This window comes from Pecten maximus, chromosome 12 (genome assembly GCF_902652985.1).
Source record: "Pecten maximus chromosome 12, xPecMax1.1, whole genome shotgun sequence".
Classification (NCBI taxonomy): Eukaryota; Metazoa; Mollusca; class Bivalvia; order Pectinida; family Pectinidae; genus Pecten; species Pecten maximus.
The window spans coordinates 32754817-32782040 of record NC_047026.1 but is presented as its reverse complement, the minus strand read 5'-3'; the positions used below and the strand labels follow the sequence as shown (position 1 = coordinate 32782040).

At 35.1% G+C, this 27224-nt stretch overlaps 3 protein-coding genes across 3 annotated transcripts; 2 read left to right on the top strand and 1 right to left on the bottom strand.

The window, feature by feature from the left end:
- Positions 1–7777: 7777 nt before the first annotated feature.
- LOC117339622 lies at positions 7778–11294 on the top strand. The gene has a single exon (XM_033901314.1). The coding sequence runs from the start codon at positions 8050–8052 to the stop codon at positions 9163–9165; it is 1116 nt and encodes a 371-aa protein (XP_033757205.1). The 5' UTR covers positions 7778–8049; the 3' UTR covers positions 9166–11294.
- A 2936-nt stretch (positions 11295–14230) lies between these two features.
- Positions 14231–14788, bottom strand: LOC117339000. Its single transcript, XM_033900365.1, has one exon. The coding sequence runs from the start codon at positions 14786–14788 to the stop codon at positions 14231–14233; it is 558 nt and encodes a 185-aa protein (XP_033756256.1).
- Positions 14789–18449: 3661 nt separating this feature from the next.
- Positions 18450–26228, top strand: LOC117339896 (monocarboxylate transporter 4-like). Its single transcript, XM_033901608.1, has 6 exons — positions 18450–18555; positions 20683–20913; positions 22203–22346; positions 22746–23531; positions 23776–23826; positions 24640–26228. The coding sequence occupies exons 1-6, from the start codon at positions 18522–18524 to the stop codon at positions 24810–24812; spliced, it is 1419 nt and encodes a 472-aa protein (XP_033757499.1). The 5' UTR covers positions 18450–18521; the 3' UTR covers positions 24813–26228.
- Positions 26229–27224: the final 996 nt, after the last annotated feature.

The following is a 27224-nucleotide window of genomic DNA, read 5'->3' as shown; positions in this document are numbered from 1 at the left end:
TTATTTCAGACATGTGATTAACAAGCTTATTTATTATATGTAATTCAAAAACAAGTTTAAGACATTTGATTAACAAGCTTATTTAGGACATGTAATTTACAAGCTTATTTAGGACATGTAATTAACAAGCTTATTTGAGACATGTGATTAACAAGCTTATTTCAGACATGTGATTAACAAGCTTGTTTAGGATATGTAATTAACAAGCTTATTTAGTACATGTAATTAACAAGCTTATTTCAGACATGTGATTAACAAGCTTATTTAGGACATGTTATTAACAAGCTTATTTAGGATATTTAATTAACAAGCTTATTTCAGACATGTGATTAACAAGCTTATTTAGGACATGTAATTAACAAGCTTATTTCAGACATGTGATTAACAAGCTTATTTATTATATGTAATTCAAAAACTAGTTTAAGACATGTTATTAACAAGCTTGTTTAGGACATGTAATTAACAAAACAAAACAAACAAGAAATATCTTTAAAAAAGATAAACGGCATAATGCTGGTGGTTATAATGTAAAACTACTGGTGAAATAAATTAACGAACTACGATGTAATTAATAAATGCGCAGTTTCAGCACGGATAACAAAATTATATCAGTTTGAATCATTTTTGGTGATAATAAGACTACAAATGTGTCATTTGAATAGATGCATCCACTTATTCAGCTTGCATTCAATTTAAAAGGGTAAAAACGTTGCAATTTTCACTGAATGTACGCGTTTTGTTCCTTTCCAGTTATGTTTCTGTGCTGTTCCAATGTTCACAGTCAATCCCTATGTCCAGCTTGACCACTCGATTTAGTTGGGAATCCCCCTCTAAATTTAGCGCGGAAATTATTTTTAGATCATTACGTGACTGTTTTGAAATCGTGGCAACACAAACACACGATAGTTTACAAGGCGATATCTATATTCCATCTGGGTTAGTTGGAGAACGATATTATACACAGTGGTTTAAATGTTAAATAACACGTTCTGTAAATATTACGGCACACATATTTATGTGTAAATAAGTGTAAACACTGTTCATATAGTATAGTGACAGTAGCGATGTACTGGTACAGACTGTATTTGTGTAAATATTACCGAGATTATCATGACCTACTATCAAACAATCAGGCAGAATACGAGCGGCGTCCGTATTACTGCTGTTTTCATGTTTGAACTGTTACAATATATTGTACTGCTTCCCAAGTTTAATTCTAGGATTGTGTTTGACCCATTTTCCTATTATTCTCTTCATTGCGGAAGCTGTTATAGTTTTCAACCGCAGTCGATTCACATTGGAAGCCATTTTTGTTTCCGTAAATGTCACAACATTTGCATATTCAGCATTTTGCATTGACCGCTACATTGACCAATCACATACTTCATCTTGACCAGAACGCCACCTGTCGCGTCATATCCGGGGCCAAAACCAAATTAGACGGCTATGCCGAAAAACAAGGACATGTTACAATTATGGCTAATATACAATTCCTATCTGCTAATAACCAGGGTCTAGGAGACAAAGTTAAACGTAGAGATGTATTTTCTTATCTTAAGTCGTCAAGTAGTAATGTCTTTTGCTTGCAAGATACACATTTTACTATAGAACAGGAAAATATTATAAGAAGTGAATGGGGTTTCCAGTGCTATTTTAATTCTTTTAAATCAAATGCTAGAGGTGTAGCGATTCTTTTTAAAAATAATTTTGAATTTAAAGTGCACAAAGAAAAGAAAGAAAACTCTGGCAATTTTTTAGCATTAGATATTCAAATAGAGACTTTTAGAATTACACTGATTAACTTGTATGGCCCAAATAAAGATGACCCTGAGTTTTATGACATTCTAATTGAAACTATTGAAGATTTTGCAAATAGATATATTATCATTTGTGGTGATTTTAACCTGGTTTTAAATTCTAAACTATGATAAGAACCATCAACACATTAACAATCCTAAAGCTAGAGAAAAAGGTTTGGAAATTATAGATAACTTCTCACTAGTGGAGAACAAAATAAAGACTTAAGAAGATACACATGGAGAAAAAGTACCCCATTTAAACTTTTTTTTTAGTTTCTGAAAACCTTATTTCTAGTACCGAAAAATCTAAAATAGAATTTGGCTATAGGTCCGATCATTCTTTCCCAACCATATTCTTGAAACTTAATGAATTTACACCTGGTAAAGGAGTATGGAAATTTAACAATAGTCTTCTACAGGAACTAAATTTATAGATATGGTAAAAACTTGTATCAGTGATACAAATGTACAATACTATATTCCTATTTATAATTTAGATAATTTAGTTAACATATTAGATGCTGAGATTGAGTTTGTGATAGATGATCAAATATTTCTTGAAACACTACTTTTGCAAATTAGAGGTAAAACTATATCCTATGCATCTTTTAGGAAAAAACAACAAAAAAATTCGAGAAGACAATCTTAAGAGGGCAATTCAGGCAATTGAGGAACAAGATGAAATAGATTTTGTTGATTTAGAAAGTAAAAAAAAAAGAACTATAGAATATTAGGGAACAGAAAATTAAAGTTAGCATAGTTAGATCACGTGCTTAGTGGATAGAAGAAGGGGAAAAGCCTACTAGTTATGTTGTTTTTTTTTAGTTTGGAAAGTAGAAATTTCACCTCTAAAGTTATACCTAAATTACAATTAGATAATGGAAAGACAGTTACAAATCAAACAGATATCTTGAAAGAAGTTCAGAAATTCTATGAAAATCTGTATGATTCAGATAGTGATATATTGAACATAAATTTGAATAAACTTTTGGAACCTTATAATGTAAATAAAATTAATAAAAAGGATTCTGAAAAGTTAGATGGCCTAATAACACTGGAAGAAGCTGGGAAAACATTAAGACGTATGAAAAACAATAAAAGTCCAGGTATAGATGGGTTTACGGTAGAAATTGTTAAGTGTTTCTGGAAATATTTAGGTAATTTTGTAGTTCGATCTATAAATTAATTTAGGATATAAGAAGGGATTTATATCAATTTCACAACGCCGAGGCATTATTTCATGTATTCCAAAAGGGGATAAACCGAGACATTTCATAAAAAATTGGAGGCCTATCACTCTTCTGAATGTAGTTTATAAAATAGCTTCTGGTACAATAGCATATAGAATAAAAATAGCTTTGGATGAAATCATTGATAAAGATCAGACAGGATTTTTAGAGGGTCGATATATAGGGGAAAACACTAGATTGATATATGATGTAATGCAATATGCAGAAGAAAATGATATCCCTGGTATGTTTTTAATGATTTATTTAAAAAAAAAAACATTTGATTCTGTGTCCTGGTCATTTATTGAAAAAGTATTCCTTGTTTTTGGTTTCGGTAATAGTATAAAAAATTGGATAAAAACTTTGCATAATAATGCTAGTGCTACTATGAAACAGGGAGGGAATCTGTCTTCATTTTTTCAAATAAAAAAGGGCTGTCGTCAAGGGAATCCGATTGCCCCATATTTATTTATTCTATGTGCTGAAATTTTAGCTATTAACCTCAGAAATGTTGATAACTGTCCTATACTTCTGTCACACTATGCAGATGATACTTCACTTGCACTTGATGGCACAGAAAGATCACTACAGGAAGCTATTACTGAACTTAATTTTTATGCTACTATATCGGGATTAAAAATGAATATTTCAAAAACTTGTTAAATAATTTTTTTCCAGAACTGGAGTTGCAATGGGGCAGGGAAAACTTTACACTTCTTGGCATTGAATTTCATGTTAATTTACACGAGATACCTAAACTGAACTTTGATAAATCACTTATCAGATCATGGAATAGGAGAATATTGACACCTATTGGTAAAATAAACATAATAAAATCAATTTTGGCCTCACAATTTAATCATTTATTTATTTCACTGCCAAACCCCGAGGAAAAGTTTCTTTGTAAATTAAACTCTAAGCTATATGAATTCTTATGGAATAGTAAAGTGGATAAAGTGAAAAGAGAAGTAGTTGTTCTAGAATATATTAATGGTGGGTTAAACATGATTAATATAAGAACTTTTATAGACTCACTCAAATTAGGCACAGGCGCTTGCATAGAAAATGTGATTTTCATTTTTTTATTTGACAGTGGTATGTGTAATCTGTGAGCTTAACAGATTACACATACCACTGTCAAATAAAAAAATAATTGAAAATCACATTTTCTATGCAAGCGCCTGTAAAATCAGGTTGGATTAGAAGATTATTTCAAAGTACATCTAAATGGCAATCTATTTTCAAAACTTATGTTAACGTAGACATGTTGGCAAATTGTGGCTCAGACTATATAAAGTTATGTGAAAGTAAATGCAAAAACAAGTTTTGGATTGATGTTTTGAAAGCTTGTAAAAAACTAAATTTGGAAAATGAAGTAAATATCAACAAAATTGAAACATACCTAAAGACCCCTTTATGGTTTAATGACAAAATTATTATTGATCGAAGGTCATTTTTCATGAAAGACTGGTATAAACAGCGAGTTGTTAATATATGTGACCTATTCAAAGAATATAACTCGGGTACATTTTATAAATTTCATATTTACTGAAATCTATCAAATACAGACTAATTTTCTTCAATATCACAGTGTTCTTTCTGCAGTGAAATATTTCAACTCTAATCTAGATTTTTCTAAATTGAAATTAACATGTCCCTTTATTCCTGTCAACATGGAACCATTCTTTAAACAGTCTAAAGGTTCCAAACATTTTTTATAGTATCCTGTTAAAAAATAATGTAATTCCGTCAGGTCAGAATAAATGGAATAGAGTCTTTGATTTTAGTAACTTCTCTTGGCAACATATATTTAAGCTTCCTTTACTATAACTACCAACACAAAATTTCAGTGGTTCCAGTACAGAATAAATCACCATATTCTAACAACAAATTCATTCTTATTTAAAATTCGATTAGCTATATCTCCCATGTGTACTCTCTGCAATTCCGAGATTGAAACCATTATCCATATTTTATGGGAATGTCAAGAGGCCCAGAAACTTCTTCTTAGTTTTGAAAATCTTTTAGATGCACTCATTATTCCTTTTGATTTTAATAAAGAATCTTATCTTTTTGGATTCCTTACACAGAATGTGAATGGTAAAATTGATAATGAAATACTTATAATAATTAAACACTATATATATATATAATGCGGTTTCTTCATAACTCCTTAAATATAAGTACATTGGTTAACTCAATCAAGGACTACCATTATATACAAAAAGTTATAGCGAATACAAAAGGAGATACTTATAGGGAAAAGATTTAAAAAGGAATGGAAAAAATGGGGAAAACTTATTGCTTTGTAATGGTATTGACAGTTGTCTCCTGGGTGTTGAAATATGTCTGACACTGTATTTTTCTTGTAAATTATTGATTCATAATTTCATCACATTGTGAGTTGAGTTCTGAAACCAATAGTCCATCCCCTCTCTCTATCTGTCTGTCTCTCTCTATCTCTCTATCTTTCTGTCTCTCTCGAGCTCTATCTCTATTTCTGTCTCTCCTTGTGCATACACTTTAGTTATTTGTCCATAATCTGGAATTGTAGGTTTTTCACTTTTTTCTTTTCTTTTGTGTTTATCCCTATTCCCAACAAAGTTGTTTATTTTTCCTCTTTGTTACCGGTGTGTGTATATGTATAGTATATAAGTGTAAGTAAGGGTTAGTGTGAGTGTGTATAGATGATGGGTGTAGAGTGATGTGTTAAATATTTATCTGTAATGAAACAAATGTATGTACTTCAATCTTATATAATATGAAATCAATTGAACTGATAATAATTGATGATGGTTATGATGACGATGTTGAGTGCATATAAAGATGGTTTAAAGTTTTAATGTGATATTAAATTTTCTGGTACAGGATGCTAGTAGTAGATTGAATGATGATGATGTAATATGTTGTTGATGAGTTGATATGATGATGATGACGATGATGATGATGATGATGATGATGATGATGATGATGGTGGTGGTGGTGGTGGTGGTGATGATGTAATATGTTGTTGATGAGCTGATATGATGATGATGATGATTATTAGTGAGTGAGTGAGTGAGTGAGTGAGTGAGTGAGTGAGTGAGTGAGTGAGTGAGTGAGTGATCATCCTTTATGTATCAGTAAAATTGGAAAAAAAAAAAAAAAATGTAATTCAGAAGTTTTTTTAGGGCATGTAATAAACAAGCTTTTTAGGACATGTAATAAACAAGCTTTTTAGGACATGCTATTAACAAGCTTGTTTGGGACGGCTCATTCCCGAACACCAACACTGGTAAAGACAAAGGAAGGTGTTTATGTAGGAAGTTCTTTGAAGTAAAGTTATAGTCTCTACCAACTCAGGTAAAACATAGGACCAACTCAGGTATATGAATTAGATACAGTGTTCTAAATTCAAAGTACGATCATATAGATGTTTTACTAGAGTAGTAATGTAATGATAATATTATATCAATAAATATATGTTTTTTCAAAGCAATATGGCTAACTATTTATTAATATTATTAATGACAATATCAGATCAAAATACATGTACATTGTATATAGATGAAAACATTTAGAAAGTGCTTTCTAATTCAAAGCACAAATTTGAAGAAAACCTGTACTTATTAAACCTTAAACAGATATATCAACTTTACAAGAATATTACAATAGTTCTGAAGTAACTGATCGATATAGTGTTATATAATAACAAATATCAAAAAATCCAATACATTATATGTATAGCTAACAGATACAATTTTTAAAGAATATTACAACAATTCTACAATAACTTAATTATCTATACAAATCTAACTAATATACAATTGCTTTACAGTGAAAAAGTATGAATTTAAGATTCCGTAATAATGCCAATCTAAATGTTGATAATCAGATATATATTTACACCATCAATGAAAAATGGTACAAGGCTGACTTTGCTAAAATAATATAAAAGAAAGTAAATTAAACAATCATATATCTTAAGTATTTACACTAAATCTGCAAACAAGCACAAATCAAATCAATATGACACCAAATTTAACAAAAGGTTCAAGTTTGATCGATAAAACTTTTAACAGAAAATATGATTCAAACGTATTTAATGATATATTCTATAAATGTTTTACAATTACATATGTTTGCCAAAATGTTGATTATTCAAATATCAAAGCAAAATATGATGAATTTCCAAAGTGGGCTTCAGTTTTATCAGAGACGTGCTTTTTACGTCTCTGGTTTTATTGATGAATAGGAAATGAGAGTTCTGCATAAAGTCGTCCCTCCTTCTTCATTCATAGTAATGTCCCTCCCAAAAATGGGATGGACAGTGAGGGACCAGTGAGGGATGAGGGACTGACCCCGTGACCTCTAATTAGAATGACCTCTTCACTTTTAATAGTAATTAGATTAACAGTAATGAGGGATGAGTATATATTTAGAACAAGCTGGGTTTTCCCGGTGACATTCTATGTATATCCAAAAGAGGATTGATCCTCCTTACATTCCAGACATATCGCCCAATGGCGATTATTTTTAGAATAATTCTTTAAGGAGGATTTATGTGCCAAGAATAGAATGATATGATTGTCCCTTACATGCTACCCTCCACATAGTGATGAGTATCTTAACCTCATGTATTGCATCATTGTTATTTTAACACAATCGCGGTTTTTCCATACTTGGTAAGCAGTAACGTTTACCTGACGATCCTCCTCTCTATTGAATCAGAGCTATTTTTACACGGTTTATACTATGTATACATAAGGTAACGTTAACCAAACATATCAGTTGAAGGGTGACACTCAAGGTGAACAGACGTATATGTATACTCGCAATTACAAATTTACCTGTGGAGTTATCATTGCTGACGAAGTATCTACATCGACTTGTGTATACATTTCTACTCTAACCAGTCAAGCAGAATTTTACCTGTGAAGTTTTTATTCTACCGAATATCAACATCGAGTTGTGTATACATTTTTTCCTACACCAACAAAGTAGACTTTTACCTAAATGCTGTTTTAAACAACAAAACCACGATGGATATAAGAAATGAGATGTACAATCAACACACAGTAACAGAGTTAGATAAGTGGATGATAGAAAACAACTTATCAAGCAGCACTGATACGGAGCTCAGTCTACGTCGCATCGCCCTACTTACTGATCAGTCAACCGTACAACAACCAGCAAAGACAAACAAATGTGTTGAATGTAACAAGGTATTTAAACAAAAATCTCACCTACTTAGACACGAAAGAACATTTCACGGCGATTCGATAAAATATACTTGTGCTCAGTGTAGTGTTGTCTTTAACCGTAAGGATAACTTCAAACGTCATCTAAAAATGCATAAGGAAAATACACCGCCAAACAGAAAAAGAAAAGCAGACGAAACGTGCAACAATATACAGTCAAAATTTCCGAAGAGTCGAGATATAGGCGAAAACAGAGACCAAGAAAAGGCTGATAGTAAAACTGCTGAAAATGAGGGGAAATGTATTTGGTGTTCTCGAGTGAGAAGCCTTCTACCAGGAAAGAAGTTTTGCAAGACTTGTGGAGATCAGGGGAGAGAATGTAACTGGTGTCATCGGCCACTCCCAGAAAGGTTTTATGGGAAAAGAACAGATGTATGTGATGGATGTTTGACGCGTCGCGATACCTGGAATACCCGTCAACAACGTGGAGGAGGAATCGAAGCTCTTGAAGGAACAGCGCGGTTGGAGACATTAGACCCAAACCCGGGAAATCTGTGGGACATTTTACAGTTTTTTAATGACAATCAAACACAGATTAAAGACATTTTAGAAGAAAGACTCAAGGATATCAAAGGTATGAAATGGTTTCTCACATTATTTGTGAAATTTGTGAAATATGACCAAAACAATGAACCAATATATGCTGAACCCACATTTAGATCCATTAATTTGACATGCACGAACGTATCAAAGCTAACAGAACAGCTTGCCGAAGCTTTTCAAAACTTACATAATGCATATCAAAATTTTGAGCGCGATGGAAGTGGGTGGACGATAGATAAAATATTGAAACTCGAAGTAAACACAGTAGAATACACACCGTTAGAGGGTAGTAGCTACATTCCATTACCACAAAATATTCAAAAGAAAAAGGCTGTTCTTAATATAAAAACATAGACCAAAAGTGTTTCCTCTGGTCAGTCCTTGCTGACATACACTCTGTCGCAAGAGACGCTAACCCAGGACAAGTTTCGAACTATATACAGTATGCACACGAGCTTGACATGAATGGCATTGAATTCCCGGTTCCATTGTCGCAAGTACCAAAGTTCGAACAACAAAACAACATATCGGTAAATATTTTGGGGTTAGAGGGTGATGAAGTGTATCCATTACACGTTACCGACTTACGTCAGACTTCTAGACATGTAAACCTTCTCTTATTTTCAAAAGGTGAAAGCAGACACTATTGCCTCGTAAGAAGTTTGAGCCGTTTGTTAGGCGATCGCACCGCGCACAATGGCCAAACACATTATTGTAACTTTTGCCTCCATGGTTACACAACACAACAATTGTTAGATGACCATGTTCCGTATTGCTCCCCTCACGGTCCTCAAAAATTAAGCTTCCCCAAACAAGAAGAACAACAGTGGGTCAAATTTAATCAAATTCATAAACAACTCAAAGTCCCATTTGTGATTTATGCTGACTTTGAAAGCTTTGTACGCCCCATTAGCACATGTGAACCGAACCCAGACAAATCATCAACAACTCGGTATCAAAAACACGAGCCTTGTGGCTTTTCATACATGGTAAAATGTTCATCCGACAAACTATCAAAATCTGCACAGGTCTATAGAGGTCCTGACGTAGTTGACAATTTTTTCAAAAAAATGATTCAAGAAGAGGAAAGCATTTGCCAAATTTTAGAAAATGTTAATCCCATGACTTTGACTCAAAACGAAAAAATCTCTTTCCAAAATGCAACACAATGTCATATTTGTCAGAAAGATCTTGGAAACGACAGAGTTTTCGACCATGATTATTTAGATGGACGTTACAGAGGTCCAAGTCACAGTAATTGTAACTTTCAATATCAATTTAGACAAGGGAAAAGGTCACAGAGTTCAAGGTTTTACATTCCTGTCGTGTTTCATAACTTACGAGGCTATGATATGCATTTGTTGATGGAATCAGCAGGAAAATTCAAATCAAAGACTTTGTCTTGTATTCCAAACAATATGGAGAAGTACATGTCATTTTCTCTAGGGAACCTGAGATTTATCGATTCCTTGCAATTTCTAAATGCTCCTCTAGACACACTGGTGTCCAATTTGGTAGCAGAGGGAGTTGATAAATTCCCGAATTTATCGAGACACTTCCACAACGAGGAGCATCTCCAACTTCTTCTTCGAAAAGGGGTATACCCATACGATTACGCAACGTCACCCGAAATTACCTGGACAAGATCAGTTTTATAATAAACTTACAGAAACGGATCTGTCCGACACAGATTATAGACACGCGCAATCGGTCTGGCACACCTTCGATATGACTTGTTTTGGTTAGTATCATGACCTTTACTTAAAGACGGATGTCTTGCTGTTGGCCGATGTGTTCGAGAACTTTCGATCAATCAGTTTAGAATATTACCATTTAGACCCCGCCCATTATTACTCGGCTCCCGGGTTTTCATGGGACGCTATGCTAAAAATGACTGGGGTAGAACTTCAACTTCTTATCGATATCGACATGGTACTGATGGTTGAAAGAGGTATCCGCGGAGGCGTGTCCATGATTTCAAAAAAGTTTGCTCAGGCTAATAATCCCAAAGCACCTGAATATGACCCATCGAAACCAAATACCTGGCTCACGTACCTAGATATGAATAATTTGTACGGTACGAGTATGTCTGAATCCTTACCGGAAAAAGACTTTGCATGGCTGACACCTGAACAAATTTCAAATTTAGTTGTTTCTGACATTGACGACAACGCGGACACAGGTTACATTTTAGAAGTTGACCTTGAGTATCCGGAACATTTACATGACAAACATAATGACTACCCCTTGGCCCCCGAGAACATCGGCATTACGAAAGATATGCTTTCTCCCCATTCTCAAGATCTTCGAGAGAAATTAAATATCAAAGGCAAACCATTCAGAAAACTAGTTCCAAATCTATACCCCAAGCAACAATACGTCCTCCATTATCGAAACTTGAAATACTATCTCTCCAGAGGCATGCTACTTACAAAAATCCATCGAGTTATTGAATTTAAACAATTCGCTTGGTTGAAACCTTACATTGACTTTAATACAATCAAAAGAAAACAAGCCAAAAACGACTTTGAGAAAGACTTTTTCAAACTAATGAACAATTCCGTTTTTGGTAAGACAATGGAAAACATGAGGAAGAGAGTCAGCGTTGAGCTGGTGAATACACCAAAACGACTCAGAAAAGTATGTGCTAAACCAAATTTTCAGTCTTTTAAATTTTTTAACAAAGATCTTGTTGCAGTCAACATGAAGAAAACAAACATTATCTTAAATCGGCCGATTTATGCAGGGTTCTGTATTCTAGAGGTATCAAAGATATTCATGTATGAGTTCCATTATGATTTCTTCAAACAAAAGTATGGACCAAAAGCAGAATTGTTATTCACTGACACGGACTCTCTCGCATACTGCATAGAAACACCTGACTGGTACGGGGACATGCGAGACAATGCTGACCTGTTTGACACTAGCAATTTCCCAAAAGACAGCCCACAGTTTAACATGAACAATTGCAAAGTCCTCAGTAAAATGAAAGACGAGTGTAGCGGTCAAATTATGGACCAGTTTGTAGGATTAAAACCCAAAATGTATAGTCTGACATGTGGGGGTGTAGAGAAACGTACGGCTAAAGGAGTGAAGAAATCAGTCATTGAAAAGCAACTGAGACACCAAGCGTATTTACTCTGTCTTTCCGAACAAAGCAGTTGCAAACATAAAATGAATCTTATACGTAGTTTTGATCACCAACTCTATAGTATAACGGTCAACAAGACCAGTCTGTCTCCGTATGACGACAAACGGTACTTCACTGGCATAGACAGTTTGGCTTATGGTCATTTTAAAATTTCACAAACATGAACCATTTCATACATTTGAATATGATATTACCTTTTCCTTTATAGATATGTCTATTTATTTTCAAAAAATACACATTCAATATTTTTGATTGATGGCTCTCAATACAACATATTGATAAACGTTAGGATTAAATATGTAAATGCTGTAAGAGATATATTACATTTGATTTGACAGTATGTATGAATGTAGATAATATCTGTCTAAATCTTTGCCCGTATCAGGTTTATATATATTTTAATTACTTATCCAATATATCTTTAGTATGATGTATAAGTATGAAATGTATTTTTAATAAAGTCCTTGAGCATCACCCAATGGTTTGTGCTGTTTATGGTATATCTCATCAACAAAGGAAAAACAATGACAACATCAGAATCTTTTAAATTTTATCAACTACATGACCCTATTTACAAGTGATTATTCCTAGGTGAAATTGACATAATCAAAACGTTCACGTTCGATTTTTACTCTTCCATTTCACTATTGTCCTCATCAGTTTCATCCTCATTGTTCGATCCCTCGGAATCAGTATCAACACTTTCCTCGTCATCGGTTACATTATCCAAATAGTCTTCAAATTGATGTTTGAATTGCCTGAGAGTAACCCGAATGGCTTTTTCTCTGTCCATACCATCAGCAATATAGTTTTCAATTGATTCTATTACCTGTCCGTGTAATCTCCCATGTCTTAACTGCAATAAATAGGTCAGAACTTGTTTATAGTGTCCTAGGAATTCTTTCATATCATCTTCCCTGAGTTTTATGTCAGTCTTCGATTTAGCCTCGGAATTTGAGAATCCTTCATTTTCATATTTCTCTAATTTCTTTTGCCAATGTCCTTCGTTTTTCTCTCTGGCTATTTCTGCAAAATGCGTAAAGACTTCGTCTTCTGCGTCATCAAATGAAGAGTTAGACTCATCGCTGTCGTCAGAGATCATTCTCTCGAATTTGATCTTTTTGTTTGGTACACTTTCTTCTTTCGACATGCTCCTCTTCACTTTGTAGTGATCGGGACACCAATTCTTAATGTGTTTCTGAAGATCATGCAAATTTTCGAAGACAATTCCACAATCTTCACAGCTAATCATATTGAACTTTTCTGTATCTGTCGACATTTTGACTGTATCTTCTTCTGCAGGGACTTCTGAATACGTCTGCACAGTAGGGGTGTTGTTTTCAGAATGAATACAATTTGAAACCAGTGGTCCTTTTATAGTCTCATCCAGAAAAACATTGTTACGCAAACGTAGAGATTCCGGGGTAGTTTGTTTAAGGTCCACCAATAAATAACCGTATGGTTTATCCGTAGCTTCATTAAATTGACGCACGAGATGTTGGGGTCTTTCCGGATACATTTGCCGAGCCAGCGTCATGGTCTGTTGCCTATCAACCGGGTTATTAAACATCACTAAATAGTGACAATTTCTTCTTTGAGTTGGATCTTTGTTGTAATAAAGATTCTGATTGATGGCTATGACAGACAAATTTCTATGATGACTGCCTTCTGTAAAAAGTTCGTTGACACGTTGATCCTTGGATGCCGTAGACATGAGATCATCTAGCACTATTAAGTTGTTGACATTAGGATTAATAAACGAATCTTGATCCAAATCTAGAGGTATCCCCTTTATAAACTCAACTGTCGGTGTAACAGTCGACTGTATAACATCATACAGTGATTGCTATCTTTTGTAAAGCCATATGATTCTCTGAGGTGCGGGCTCAATTTTTGTCATGCAACTCTGAAGCACTTTTTTAACAAAATAAGTCTTTCCACACGATGTTGGTCCGGAAACATTTGCTGTGAAAGGATGTTTGAAGACAAAATCCCGCACTGGCGGTGGTGGCGGCGGCGGCGGCGGCGGCGGCGGCGGCGGCGGCGGCTGTGATGACGAGTTAAGCACCTTCACTTCATGTGGTGGCGGTGGTGGCGGCGGTGGATACGCATGACTGATTCGTGGATACGGTTGACTGCCTCCATGTATGGTTTTCATGTGCCGTAAAAGAACATCCCTTCGAGAACACACTTTATTACACTTTGGACACGACGTGGACTGCATGGCTGTCAGATTGAAAATGAACACCCTTTCTTTTTTAGGTCCTTTTATAGGTTTTGGACGTCGCTCTCTTTGATCCAACTATTAAATTTCTTTGGATAACCAAGCCATTTTACGTATACTTCCTGAATTCCGTTTCTCTTTCGTCGTTTTAACACCCTTTCCACCTTGAACAAGTCATCCCTCCCTTTGTTGACCTTTTGTAGTTCGCTGTTATAAAAAGTCCCAGCTATCGAATCTCCGTCGTAGTCAATGATTTTATAGATAGGTATACCTTGACGAAGGTACCTCGTCTTGATGGTGAAAACCTCTTCTGTCCATTTTTGCTCAAAATCACGTTGGAATGTGCGTCTGTTGGCCGATATTCTTACTACATCACCAACTTTAAACTTGAAAGGTTTTGAGCTTTTCTTTTTCTTAACTATCCTAGGTTTCTTCGAATCAACATACAAATGTTTCCACACCAATGCTTCATTGGACTTCTCAATAGCATCCGGTGATTTACCATCTAGAGCACTGTGGGGCCTGGCATTGTAATTTTGGACGATATCCTGTAGAACATCTAAGTACTGATGGGTTCGGTTGTGAGTGAAATATCGATACATCAACACTTTCAGTGTCCTGATTACTCTCTCAGCATAATTTGCATGAGTGACGTTATGAGTGACATAATGCCCGACTCCCTCTTTGTCTAAATATTGTTTTACCCATCTATTTTCCATTCACTGCCCGGATCCGATCTGACCTCTTGTGGTTTTCTACCCTGACCAAATATGTGTTTGAATCCGTCAATGATAGACTGGTGTTGTTTATTCTTCAAAGGAACAACCCACAAATGACGCGAAAACACGTCAATGGCAATGAATAAGTATCGTATTCCATCGTTTTCTTTCTCTAGGTTTGAGACGTCAGCTAGATCAACATCCCATAAAGCATCGATACCTTGAGATATTACTTTTCTAGTCTTAAACTTGTAGCGTAGAGGACGTTGTAAGCTGTATGCGTCTATATCCTGAAGGAAACGACGAATGGCATGAATTCCGATCTTAAATCTTTTCTGGTCCCGCATAACTGATAGGGTTGTTTAAATCAAAGTAGATATTATCCAAGTGTTCCTTCCAACCCATATTTAAAGAATGAATCACTTATCTTCTTTTAATAGTTTTATATGTTTGTCTGAGGTAATACACATCAACGTTAGCTTATGTATACACATTACAAACTGTGCAAAAATAGCTATGATGAAATAAAGAGGAGGACTGTCGCAACTAATACGTTAAGTAAACGTTACAAAGCTTGGAAAAACCGCGAGTGTGTTAAAATAACAATGATGCAATACATGAGGTTAAGATACGCATCACTATGTGGAGGGTAGCATGTAAGGGACAATCATATCATTCTATTCTTGACACATAAATCCTCCTTAAAGAATTATTCTAAAAATAATCGCCATTGGGCGATATGTCTGGAATGTAAGGAGGATCAATCCTCTTTTGGATATACATAGAATGTCACCGGGAAAACCCAGCTTGTTCTAAATATATACTCATCCCTCATTACTGTTAATCTAATTACTATTAAAAGTGAAGAGGTCATTCTAATTATAGGTCACGGGGTCAGTCCCTCATCCCTCACTGGTCCCTCACTGTCCATCCCATTTTTGGGAGGGACATTACTATGAATAAAGAAGGAGGGACGACTTTATGCAGAACTCTCATTTCCTATTCATCATTTTATACATTATTTCAGTTGTTTGGCAATCAACAGTTAATGATATTCTGATCACCCAACAGGTGAGTTGATGTACCTGTGTTCTGATTTACCTGTGTTCTGATTTACCTGTGTTCTGATTAACCTGTGTTCTGATTAACCTTTGGATCCTTACGTTGAGGATGTTTCTGTAACAGACTATAACACCCCACCCTAACCAGAGTTGGCGTTCGGGGAAGACCCAATTTGGGACATGTAAGCAACAAGCGTGTTTAGGGCATGTATAGTTAACAAGCATGTTTAGGACATGTAATTAAAAAGCTTGTTTTGGACATGTAATTTCCAAGCTTGTTAGAGAAAATGTATTATCAAGCTTGTTTGGGACCTGTAATTAACAAGCTTGTTTGGGACATGTAATTGTCAAGCACATAAAATCAATATCCGTTTTAATGTATACGGTTGCGGGTGATTATATCTTGTATATTATTCTGAATAAACATTTACATAACATTACAGAGAAATAACACTCCCAAATCCTAGGTACACGCATGAAATATTTGACACATATGCGACGCTGTAGGAACAGTTGGCCGTTACCCGATATTGGCTGAGCTAACATGTGCTTTTGACAGAGGTGTGCAGTGCATAACGGTGAGTATGTGTAGTGTTTAGCGACGAAATGAACATTAACAATACACATAACATGTCTGTATAAAACAAGTATTATATACAAAGACTGTGCATTCCCAATAGTCGCATTGATTTTGGAAATATACTGTATTAAACAAAAGCCAATATACCGAGAACAATGGATGCCGCCATTACCGCTGCCACTAAGTTTGCCCCAGTTCAACTGTACGTGGGTACGTGTGAAGCATGTGTTGGAAATCTGACTAATGCGGGTAAAGAGTACAGAGTTTTGTATATGAAATGATATATTACAATATATATCATATGCATGTAATATAGTTTGAATAACAAAATAAGAGAGATGTAGTGGTATACATTATTGTATTTTTCCATTCACTGCCCGGATCCGATCTGACCTCTTGTGGTTTTCTACCCTGACCAAATATGTGTTTGAATCCGTCAATGATAGACTGGTGTTGTTTATTCTTCAAAGGAACAACCCACAAATGACGCGAAAACACGTCAATGGCAATGAATAAGTATCGTATTCCATCGTTTTCTTTCTCTAGGTTTGAGACGTCAGCTAGATCAACATCCCATAAAGCATCGATACCTTGAGATATTACTTTTCTAGTCTTAAACTTGTAGCGTAGAGGACGTTGTAAGCTGTATGCGTCTATATCCTGAAGGAAACGACGAATGGCATGAATTCCGATCTTAAATCTTTTCTGGTCCCGCATAACTGATAGGGTTGTTTAAATCAAAGTAGATATTATCCAAGTGTTCCTTCCAACCCATATTTAAAGAATGAATCACTTATCTTCTTTTAATAGTTTTATATGTTTGTCTGAGGTAATACACATCAACGTTAGCTTATGTATACACATTACAAACTGTGCAAAAATAGCTATGATGAAATAAAGAGGAGGACTGTCGCAACTAATACGTTAAGTAAACGTTACAAAGCTTGGAAAAACCGCGAGTGTGTTAAAATAACAATGATGCAATACATGAGGTTAAGATACGCATCACTATGTGGAGGGTAGCATGTAAGGGACAATCATATCATTCTATTCTTGACACATAAATCCTCCTTAAAGAATTATTCTAAAAATAATCGCCATTGGGCGATATGTCTGGAATGTAAGGAGGATCAATCCTCTTTTGGATATACATAGAATGTCACCGGGAAAACCCAGCTTGTTCTAAATATATACTCATCCCTCATTACTGTTAATCTAATTACTATTAAAAGTGAAGAGGTCATTCTAATTATAGGTCACGGGGTCAGTCCCTCATCCCTCACTGGTCCCTCACTGTCCATCCCATTTTTGGGAGGGACATTACTATGAATAAAGAAGGAGGGACGACTTTATGCAGAACTCTCATTTCCTATTCATCATTTTATACATTATTTCAGTTGTTTGGCAATCAACAGTTAATGATATTCTGATCACCCAACAGGTGAGTTGATGTACCTGTGTTCTGATTTACCTGTGTTCTGATTTACCTGTGTTCTGATTAACCTGTGTTCTGATTAACCTTTGGATCCTTACGTTGAGGATATTTCTGTAACAGACTATAACACCCCACCCTAACCAGAGTTGGCGTTCGGGGAAGACCCAATTTGGGACATGTAAGCAACAAGCGTGTTTAGGGCATGTATAGTTAACAAGCATGTTTAGGACATGTAATTAAAAAGCTTGTTTTGGACATGTAATTACCAAGCTTGTTAGAGAAAATGTATTATCAAGCTTGTTTGGGACCTGTAATTAACAAGCTTGTTTGGGACATGTAATTGTCAAGCACATAAAATCAATATCCGTTTTAATGTATACGGTTGCGGAAGATTATATGTTGTATATTATTCTGAATAAACATTTACATAACATTACAGAGAAATAACACTCCCAAATCCTAGGTACACGCATGAAATATTTGACACATATGCGACGCTGTAGGAACAGTTGGCCGTTACCCGATATTGGCTGAGCTAACATGTGCTTTAGACAGAGGTGTGCAGTGCATAACGGTGAGTATGTGTAGTGTTTAGCGACGAAATGAACATTAACAATACACATAACATGTCTGTATAATACAAGTATTATATACAAAGACTGTGCATTCCCAATAGTCGCATTGATTTTGGAAATACACTGTATTAAACAAAAGCCAATATACCGAGAACAATGGATGCCGCCATTACCGCTGCCACTAAGGTTGCCCCAGTTCAACTGTACGTGGGTACGTGTGTAGCATGTGTTGGAAATCTGACTAATGCGGGTAAAGAGTACAGAGTTTTGTATATGAAATGATATATTACAATATATATCATATGCATGTAATATAGTTTGAATAACAAAATAAGAGATATGTAGTGGTATACATTATTGTAATAAGACAGATAAACTAAAATGTAAAAGACATTTTTAATAAGATAATTATATTCGGTTTTGTATAAGAAAATACATTGCTATACAGGTAACAAATATATGCGTGTAAGCAGTATGTTATAATGTGTTGTATGGAAAGGTAATATGATGGGTGTGTGTGAAAATAATTGTGGCTAGATAGGGAAGCGTGGCGACCTTTGTTGTAACTGTGTCATGTCTAGATTATAGTATTATCCTCGCGCAGTTGATTTATATACGTCACTAAAATATTAACAAAAGTGTAAGGGTCCATAGCAACGTCGCCTTTAACTTGGGGATGTGACTGAAATTTCCAACCCGAGGTGGAGGGGGGGGGGGGGGGGGGGGGGGGGGGGGGGGGCAATTTATTGATTGTCTAACACACGAGTCTGTCTTGAGAATGGATACAGAGACTGAATGTTAAAGCGTATCAAATGTTTCAAATTTCATTGATAAACAAAACATGTTTCTATCAATAAAAGATTAAAATGTAGTTTTTGGACTTGTATCTAATATGTACCTATGTATACTAATATCAAGTGCACTACATTTTAGCTTTTTCTGTGTCACGTGTTCATATAAGCGTATACTCTGTATTCCTACAACAAGCTATATGCTTGAGCAAAGCACACGTACCGATATGTATGATATTTCATTGACATACAAGAATTGTTTTCCTACACCGGTTAGTATTATATTTAGAATGAGTTATTGAAATATATATAATTAGATAACTCAGGGATCTTTCACGTACGGTGTCACGCGACAGGAGACGTAACTGTTAACTACAAGACTGAACTCTGTTGAGAAAATTATTAACTAGAACTTTCTCCCAAATTAGTCAATCTTACTGTAAATTTAGAACGGGTAATATAAAAATACCAATTGAAAGTGGTAGATAGTCTAATATGCCACATGAAAATAGATTTTGCACTTCATGTAATATAAGAGAAATAGGCGACCAATTTCATTATTTATTCAACTGTGATCAACAACTTATACTCAATAGCGGATGGAAATAGATGTCTAGATATTATCATGATAGATCAAGTACATGTAAATTTCATGCATTATTCAATTACGTAACTCTAAATAAACTTATTTCATTGGCTTAATTTATTATTGATATTAAATAATTCACAATACTGATGTCCATCTTGGTTTACCGTGCATTATTGTTATCAATTTGTTAATATTCATATTCTCTACACTGTACTGATTACGAGAATAAACAAGTGTCGTTGTAGATTAGGTGATTTTTTCTCCAAACTCTATCATCTGAATAGTATTCTAGTCTATGAAATACTGACAAGTTTCACATTGAGGATGCTGATTTCCGTATTTTATATACAACTTACACAGTAGCTGCAATAAATTCGGGACTTTAACTGTAGATTTCAAACTCACTAAACATCTTTATGACACCATATATACCGTATACCGTAAAAACAATCGTGAAACGTCAATGAGAATACGTGTCATCAAACATAAAGAACAAATATAACTTTTACAAACTCAATTAAATATTGTGTTTTTTGTTCCCATTGGAATAAAATAAACTTAGTTTCGGTGAATAATAGAAACACAGACACTTGTGATTTAAGTCCAATGTATATTTACCTATCCGACAGCTTCTCTATTTTTTCATTACACTCAAAGGTATATCTGGCTGTTTATCATTTGTTATGAAATCATGTATCTCCATACAATTGTACCGACTGTTTCAAAATTATCTTAGTCTATTTCAGGATCAATTAGACCCGTCGTTAAGATGAAGCGGGCCGGGATTGTCCTGTCACAGCCTGACAAGGGCTGGTCATGGGTGGTTTTGTTCGGGGCGTTTTGGATAATGTTCGTGGAGGGGGCCATTATGGGAGCTTTAGGGATTATCCACCTGGCTCTGCTAGACAGATATGACGAGTCCAACATGAAAACGGCAATGGCAGGTTCTCTATTCGGTTGTATGACCACGTCTGGAGGTAAGAAGTAAACAAAAACACATTTTAGTTAGCTACTGACCTCAATATAATATCGCTCTAATAGATAAACACATTGTTAATAATCTACTGGACGATATAAATGTACACATTGTTAGATTATATCTGTATTCATCACAGTGTAAATACGACGGGAAATACAAATCTTTAACTTCGGATCAACAACACATGTAGTGCGTATGATACATTGTGCTAATACTTACAACATACAGTAGTAACACAAATGACGAAGGAAGACAACTTTATGACTCGTGCCCTGACCGGGCCTCGAACTCACGACGTACAGCACCCTATTGGCTTGCCAGAAATATCCGCAGCATATGCTACTGCGTCACACCCATGTTCTTAACCATCAACATTTTAGTGGCACAGTGATGGTCGGCCCTATATCCTAACAAGATGGTACACAGTGATGGTCGGCCCGATATCCTAACAAGATGATACACACAGCGATGGTCGGCCCGATATCCTAACAAGATGATACACAGTGATGGTCGGCCTGATATCCTAACAAGATGATACACAGTGATGGTCGGCCCGATATCCTAACAAGATGATACACAGTGATGGTCGGCCCGATATCCTAACAAGATGATACACACAGTGATGGTCGGCCCGATATCCTAACAAGATGATACACACAGTGATGGTCGGCCCGATATCCTAACAAGATGATACACAGTGATGGTCGGCCCGATATCCTAACAAGATGATACACACAGTGATGGTCGGCCCGATATCCTAACAAGATGATACACACAGTGATGGTCGGCCCGATATCCTAACAAGATGATACACAGAGATGCGAACTGTACTCGTATTATAGATATCCACTTATTAATGAACATCTATTCTACTGGATGATAAAGATATACACAGTGTTAATATATCAATCATCAGACGATATAAATTTCTATACAATGCAGATTTATGCAACACCTGAGAACTGATTTTTATGCTCACTACCCTTAATGCTAGGAGGGAAATCAAATATTAAATTAACCCCATTTTAGCTGTGTTAAGACTTTGTGACTTAAGCTTGTACATTAATATCGTACTGGCTATATTTTAAGAGATTTTACTTCCTTTAAAAAGATACAGTTAACTAGTCCTCCTAATGATAACTAATAAATGATCAAAAGAATTTTATAAAATATGGCATAATTGCTGGACGTCCAAGGCCCATTAAAGCCAGCAACCAATCTTGATGTGGAGGTTTATAGATGGGTATAGTATATTATAGTGTTATTACTTTGATACTTACATGGTAGGTATCCTATGCAGTGCCTTGGCCAACAGGTTTAGTTGTCGCTGTGTCTCTATAGCCGGCTCCGTGATGTTTACTTCCGGACTCCTGATCTGTGCCTTACCAGTATCACTAGATGTGGTGATGTTCTCCTATGGGATACTGGCAGGTATTTATTATATTTAATATTAAAATAAAAATATATCTCAAAAGCTCAGGCGTGTTATAACTACGAGACGTTAGATTGGAAAGACCAGAATGAAAATAACACGATGCATGTGTCGGTTTTAATGCCATATCTTCCTCAATACATATTTTTAATCCAAAAGCTTCATGCCGGTAAAGCTAATTACTGATTGCGAATACTTATCAACACATACATGTATGTATCGTTATTGTTGACGACCATTAAGTTCAATCACACACGATTTTTTTCCATTTGTGTTTGCAAGTGCGGTTATGTTTATCAGTAATTTTCCATGCTTCTTCCTTTGTTTATTGGTTGTTACTTAGATCTACGGGATTACATATATTTGAGTTTTCTTCTTCTTTTTACTATTTTTATCAGGCATTGGCTCCAGTTTATCAAATACGACTGCTTTCATCGTCGTTGGATACAACTTCAGGCAAAGGATGAATATAGCCAATGGTATTTCTACGTCTGGTATAGCATTGGGCTCCCTTGTGATGCCCCCAATCGTAGAAATTCTACGAGAGTATTACGGAAACAGGATGATCTTTGTGATTCTTGGATGTTTCTCTCTTCAACAAGTTGTAATGGGAGTACTGTATTTCCCTGCATTTCTGGAATATTCTAGAAAACAAGCGTCACGCTTCGAGAAACGACAAAAGTCATCTGCAGTAATATCTGTGTGCAATGAGTGGATCAGGATTATAAAGAATGCTTCCTTTTTATGTTTCACTGGCTATTTATGTTTGTTACAGCTTGGTGCCTTCGTCATTTATTTACACTTGCCCAAATTTGTGATAACAATGGGATTCACTTCTTTGCAAGCTTCGTATTTACTGACAATAAAAGGAGTATGTGCATTTTTCGCGCGAATCTTACTAGCAGCGTTAGTGAACTCGAACAGCTATAACACCGAGCTGACGACGATGATGTTCGGAACCTCTTCCTTCCTGGCGTTAGCCTGCATTCTTCTTCCATTTTACGGGGAATACTTTGGCGGACTGGTGATTTTTTGTGTACTTGGAGGGTTTTATAGTGATTCTATTTTTGGAATTCTGAACGCTTTAAATGCTTATATTGTTGGTCCTGATCATTTTGCTGCAGCAACAGGGATTGAATTTGCAGTGATGGGACTTGGTACGTTGGTTGGACCAACACTTGTTGGTAAGTTGTTTTGTAACTTTTTATTTTTCCAAAATGTGTTTTAACAATGCAAGGCATGTACATTATTATTTCAAAAGCTCGCAATCTCATTCATCCATACATTTAATTTTTCTAACTTATTGGTAAGTTGGCAAAAATAATTACCCTATTAGCTCGTTGCAGTGCCCATATACAGAACAATCGTTGAGACATCTAGTATATGACATATATTTACATTAATATCAAACTTGTTTGTGTTCAACAGGACAGGTGATTGACATCGGGGGGACATATACCTTCTGCTTCAGTATCACAGGTGAGTGGTTGCAGAAATTAAAATCTGTAATAAACTCACGAATTTCAAAGTATTTATAGACGTTTGATATGGCTATTCCTATTCGCTATGTACGTTATACGTAAACATCTTGTTTGGTACAATGACTATACACGATTTTATCAGCTACATGTAGTATTACACATAACATCATTAAGAAACTTGTCTTGTCAGGAAAGGTATACAATTTAAAAATGTTCTTAAAAATCCATGATGTAATCGTTTTCAATATCCTGATCATAACCTTAATATGCAGAAATCGCTTTAAATAGATATTCAAATGTTCGAAATAAATTCAAATAAAAAGCATTTAAAGGTCGTTTAACTTCGGTACATCGAGATACACTGTAGTAAATAGTAACTCTTGAACGGATCTATCTGACTATCTTTATAACAATAGTATGCGATAGTACATTTTAAGTGGAACCAATTTTTCATTAAAACCGCTCTATAATACCCCTATATCGTACACAGGTTCAGAGCAGTAAAAACATAGGTCATTGTTTGTAGGGGGCGCTTGTTTATTTCTTTATTAACCCCTGTTTGTGTGTTCCATTACATTTGACTTGTACATATGTATGTATGTATATCTTTTTTTTTTTTTTTTTTTTACAAAAACATTTTATTCCCCCCAGACATGTAAAACATTGGACTTGTATATCTTTAATATAATAATACTATGTCTATGAGTTTTGGTTCACGTTATACTGTTTATATATTGCTATTATTATTTCTATGATCTTTGGTTTCACCTTTTGTAATACGATTCATTTAATACATCGAATTGATTTTCAGGTGTCATTATTTTACTAGCTGGATTGCTATGCCTTGTTTCGGGCGCACTTAAATCGGCACATCCGGATGATTTCAGGAAAAGTGAAGTCATAGAGGATGCTCAAGTATTAGATGTGTTTATTGAACACAGGAATCCGCAAGAAGATAGAGACGTGCAATTGTCAGCACATTGACAGAAAGTGCCTAAACAGAACAAAAATAGTTTTAAATAAATACGTTGATGCTCAAGATTGTTGACACGTCAGAAGGATTCCCGAATGTGTTGATCACCTGGATACCTGGACTTAACCTGATTGTTATATCGATACTGATTATTAATGACGACCATGACCTTAGCAGCTTTTTAAAACCATATTGCACATCCACACATTACAGCGAATATGTAACACCATATAATGTTTCTGAAAGTTTGACCTTCTGGATTGTGAGACGGTTCGGTGTTTTTTTTTAATTTAACGTCCTATCAACAGCTATTATCCCCGGAAATGAAAGTGCTGACGGACAGATGGATGGACGGACGAACGGACAAAAACCTTGTTTGCTATATGACACCCGCGATGCGAGGACCTAAAATGTATCTATTAAAATTCTTAATGCACTTTTGCTACTCTAGTAGGGACAGAAGTTGTCCATTTCTTTCTTCAGACTAAAACTAAAACGAAACTTCTGGCGATGGACGGATACAATTTTGAACTACAGTAACCATCAAGTGAGCGCAAGAACATTGATAGAACATTACAAAGTACAAACATAGAAATGAATGTGAACAACCAAAATACAGCTTGGTAAACGTTGCAAAATTACTACAGACCATAGTTAAACTCAAAACACTTACCCAAACTGCCCATGCTACAGATAAACATGAACTTGCCAAGCTATAGATAAACATTCACACTCTCTCACGTTCTCTGGAAGCATTGTCAACGTAATCAGCATAATCGATAATATCACATTTTCGAGCATAATCTAACATAACTGAGTAAAATATCTTACAACAATTGTTACAAATGTCTATATTTGGCATCTTTCATAGGAAGAATTATATTGAGTATACATACAGATGGTGCTTTTGGAATATTATATAAAGCTCACGATTCAATACGACAATACATATTGTGACATAGCAATTGTTTGTTTTGGTAATCTTCCACTTAACGATGTTATCTATGCTATATCATCATTTTGCGTCCTTAGACAATGTGATTCAAAATTATAAGTATCTGGCCGTAATAAAACTTCCAACAAATCAAGCAATTTATAACATTAACCTGCAGCTTTATATCTATCCTAATCAGGCTTATCATAGCTTCATATACGTGCTGAATAATATATCGACGTGGCCGTATGGTCCCTTAATATTACAAGGTAAAAACCAGGGCGTACAACACACACCGCTCTGAATCTATTCATATTCTATTCATATAAATTGTTGAGCAATCTGACAAGTAATCGACAGTAATATCAGCAGAGATTTCACTCTAAAGTAATAGTGTAAAACAAAGTATTTGGAAAACAACAATGTTGTGCAATACATTTGTACTTTGAGCATGACTAGAAGGTAATAATAAAATTTAAACAGTCAATATTTACACTTTCGTTGCATTGTCAGTAGATGAAGTTAGGAAGCCTAATGTTATTAAATTTCGATGATTACACACGGTCATTCGGTTTGCGCATCGATATCAAATAAAATTAACATACTGATGTCCCCAGAAAACAAAACAATTACAACTCAGTTTGAATTATTCTGCTACAGCCTTTAAGTCAGACGTGTCGTCAGAGCTTCTATCACACCCGTCCTTCTATGGATGTACGTTCACTTTCAATGATGCGAGCTAGTCATCAGTGTAGAAATGCCGTGTCATGTTCATCGTTTTACCAGCTGTTTAACGAGGTTGCAAATTATGATTTTTATGCAATACGATCAAAGAAAAATATATCAATGATAATCTATCAATTCACAAAAATAAAAAGTAATGTCTAAATATTTGAACAAATATAGTAAAAAAATGTTGATTGCATTGTTTTCTTTCCGAACTATTTTGTTTACTATCTGTCGTAAATGCAACCACGGTAGCGCCATATATTGTTTTCCGATTAATACGACTGTTCTATTAAGTTGACCGCTGTTTCAACGATGTGTATATGGTGTTGTTTTGTTTTCATTTTGAAAAACATCCCATAGTAATCAAGTTTAAAAATTAGGATTGTTTTTTATAGCCACACCGAAGTGTATTTACATTCGGGGTAAAAACATATTAACGTGGTGCCCTTCGTGCAACAAGAAAAATGTACCCCAATATAAATACACTTCGAAGTAGCTTCTAAAAATAAAAATAAATCCTTGATTAACAAATCATAGGCTAAATGCAAGGTGAATGGGGAATAATGTTTTATTTAGATTATTCATCTATAGTAAAAGTTACAAAAAATATTTTTATGATTAGCTACATGTATATGTCTTCACAATGAAGGTAATGCTGTCTGCATAAAAATTACCATACTAAATTACTAATCCAGAAGAGTTAATATTAATCCAATACATTGCTCGTGACATGTTGATCACACGAACATTACTTCAGTAA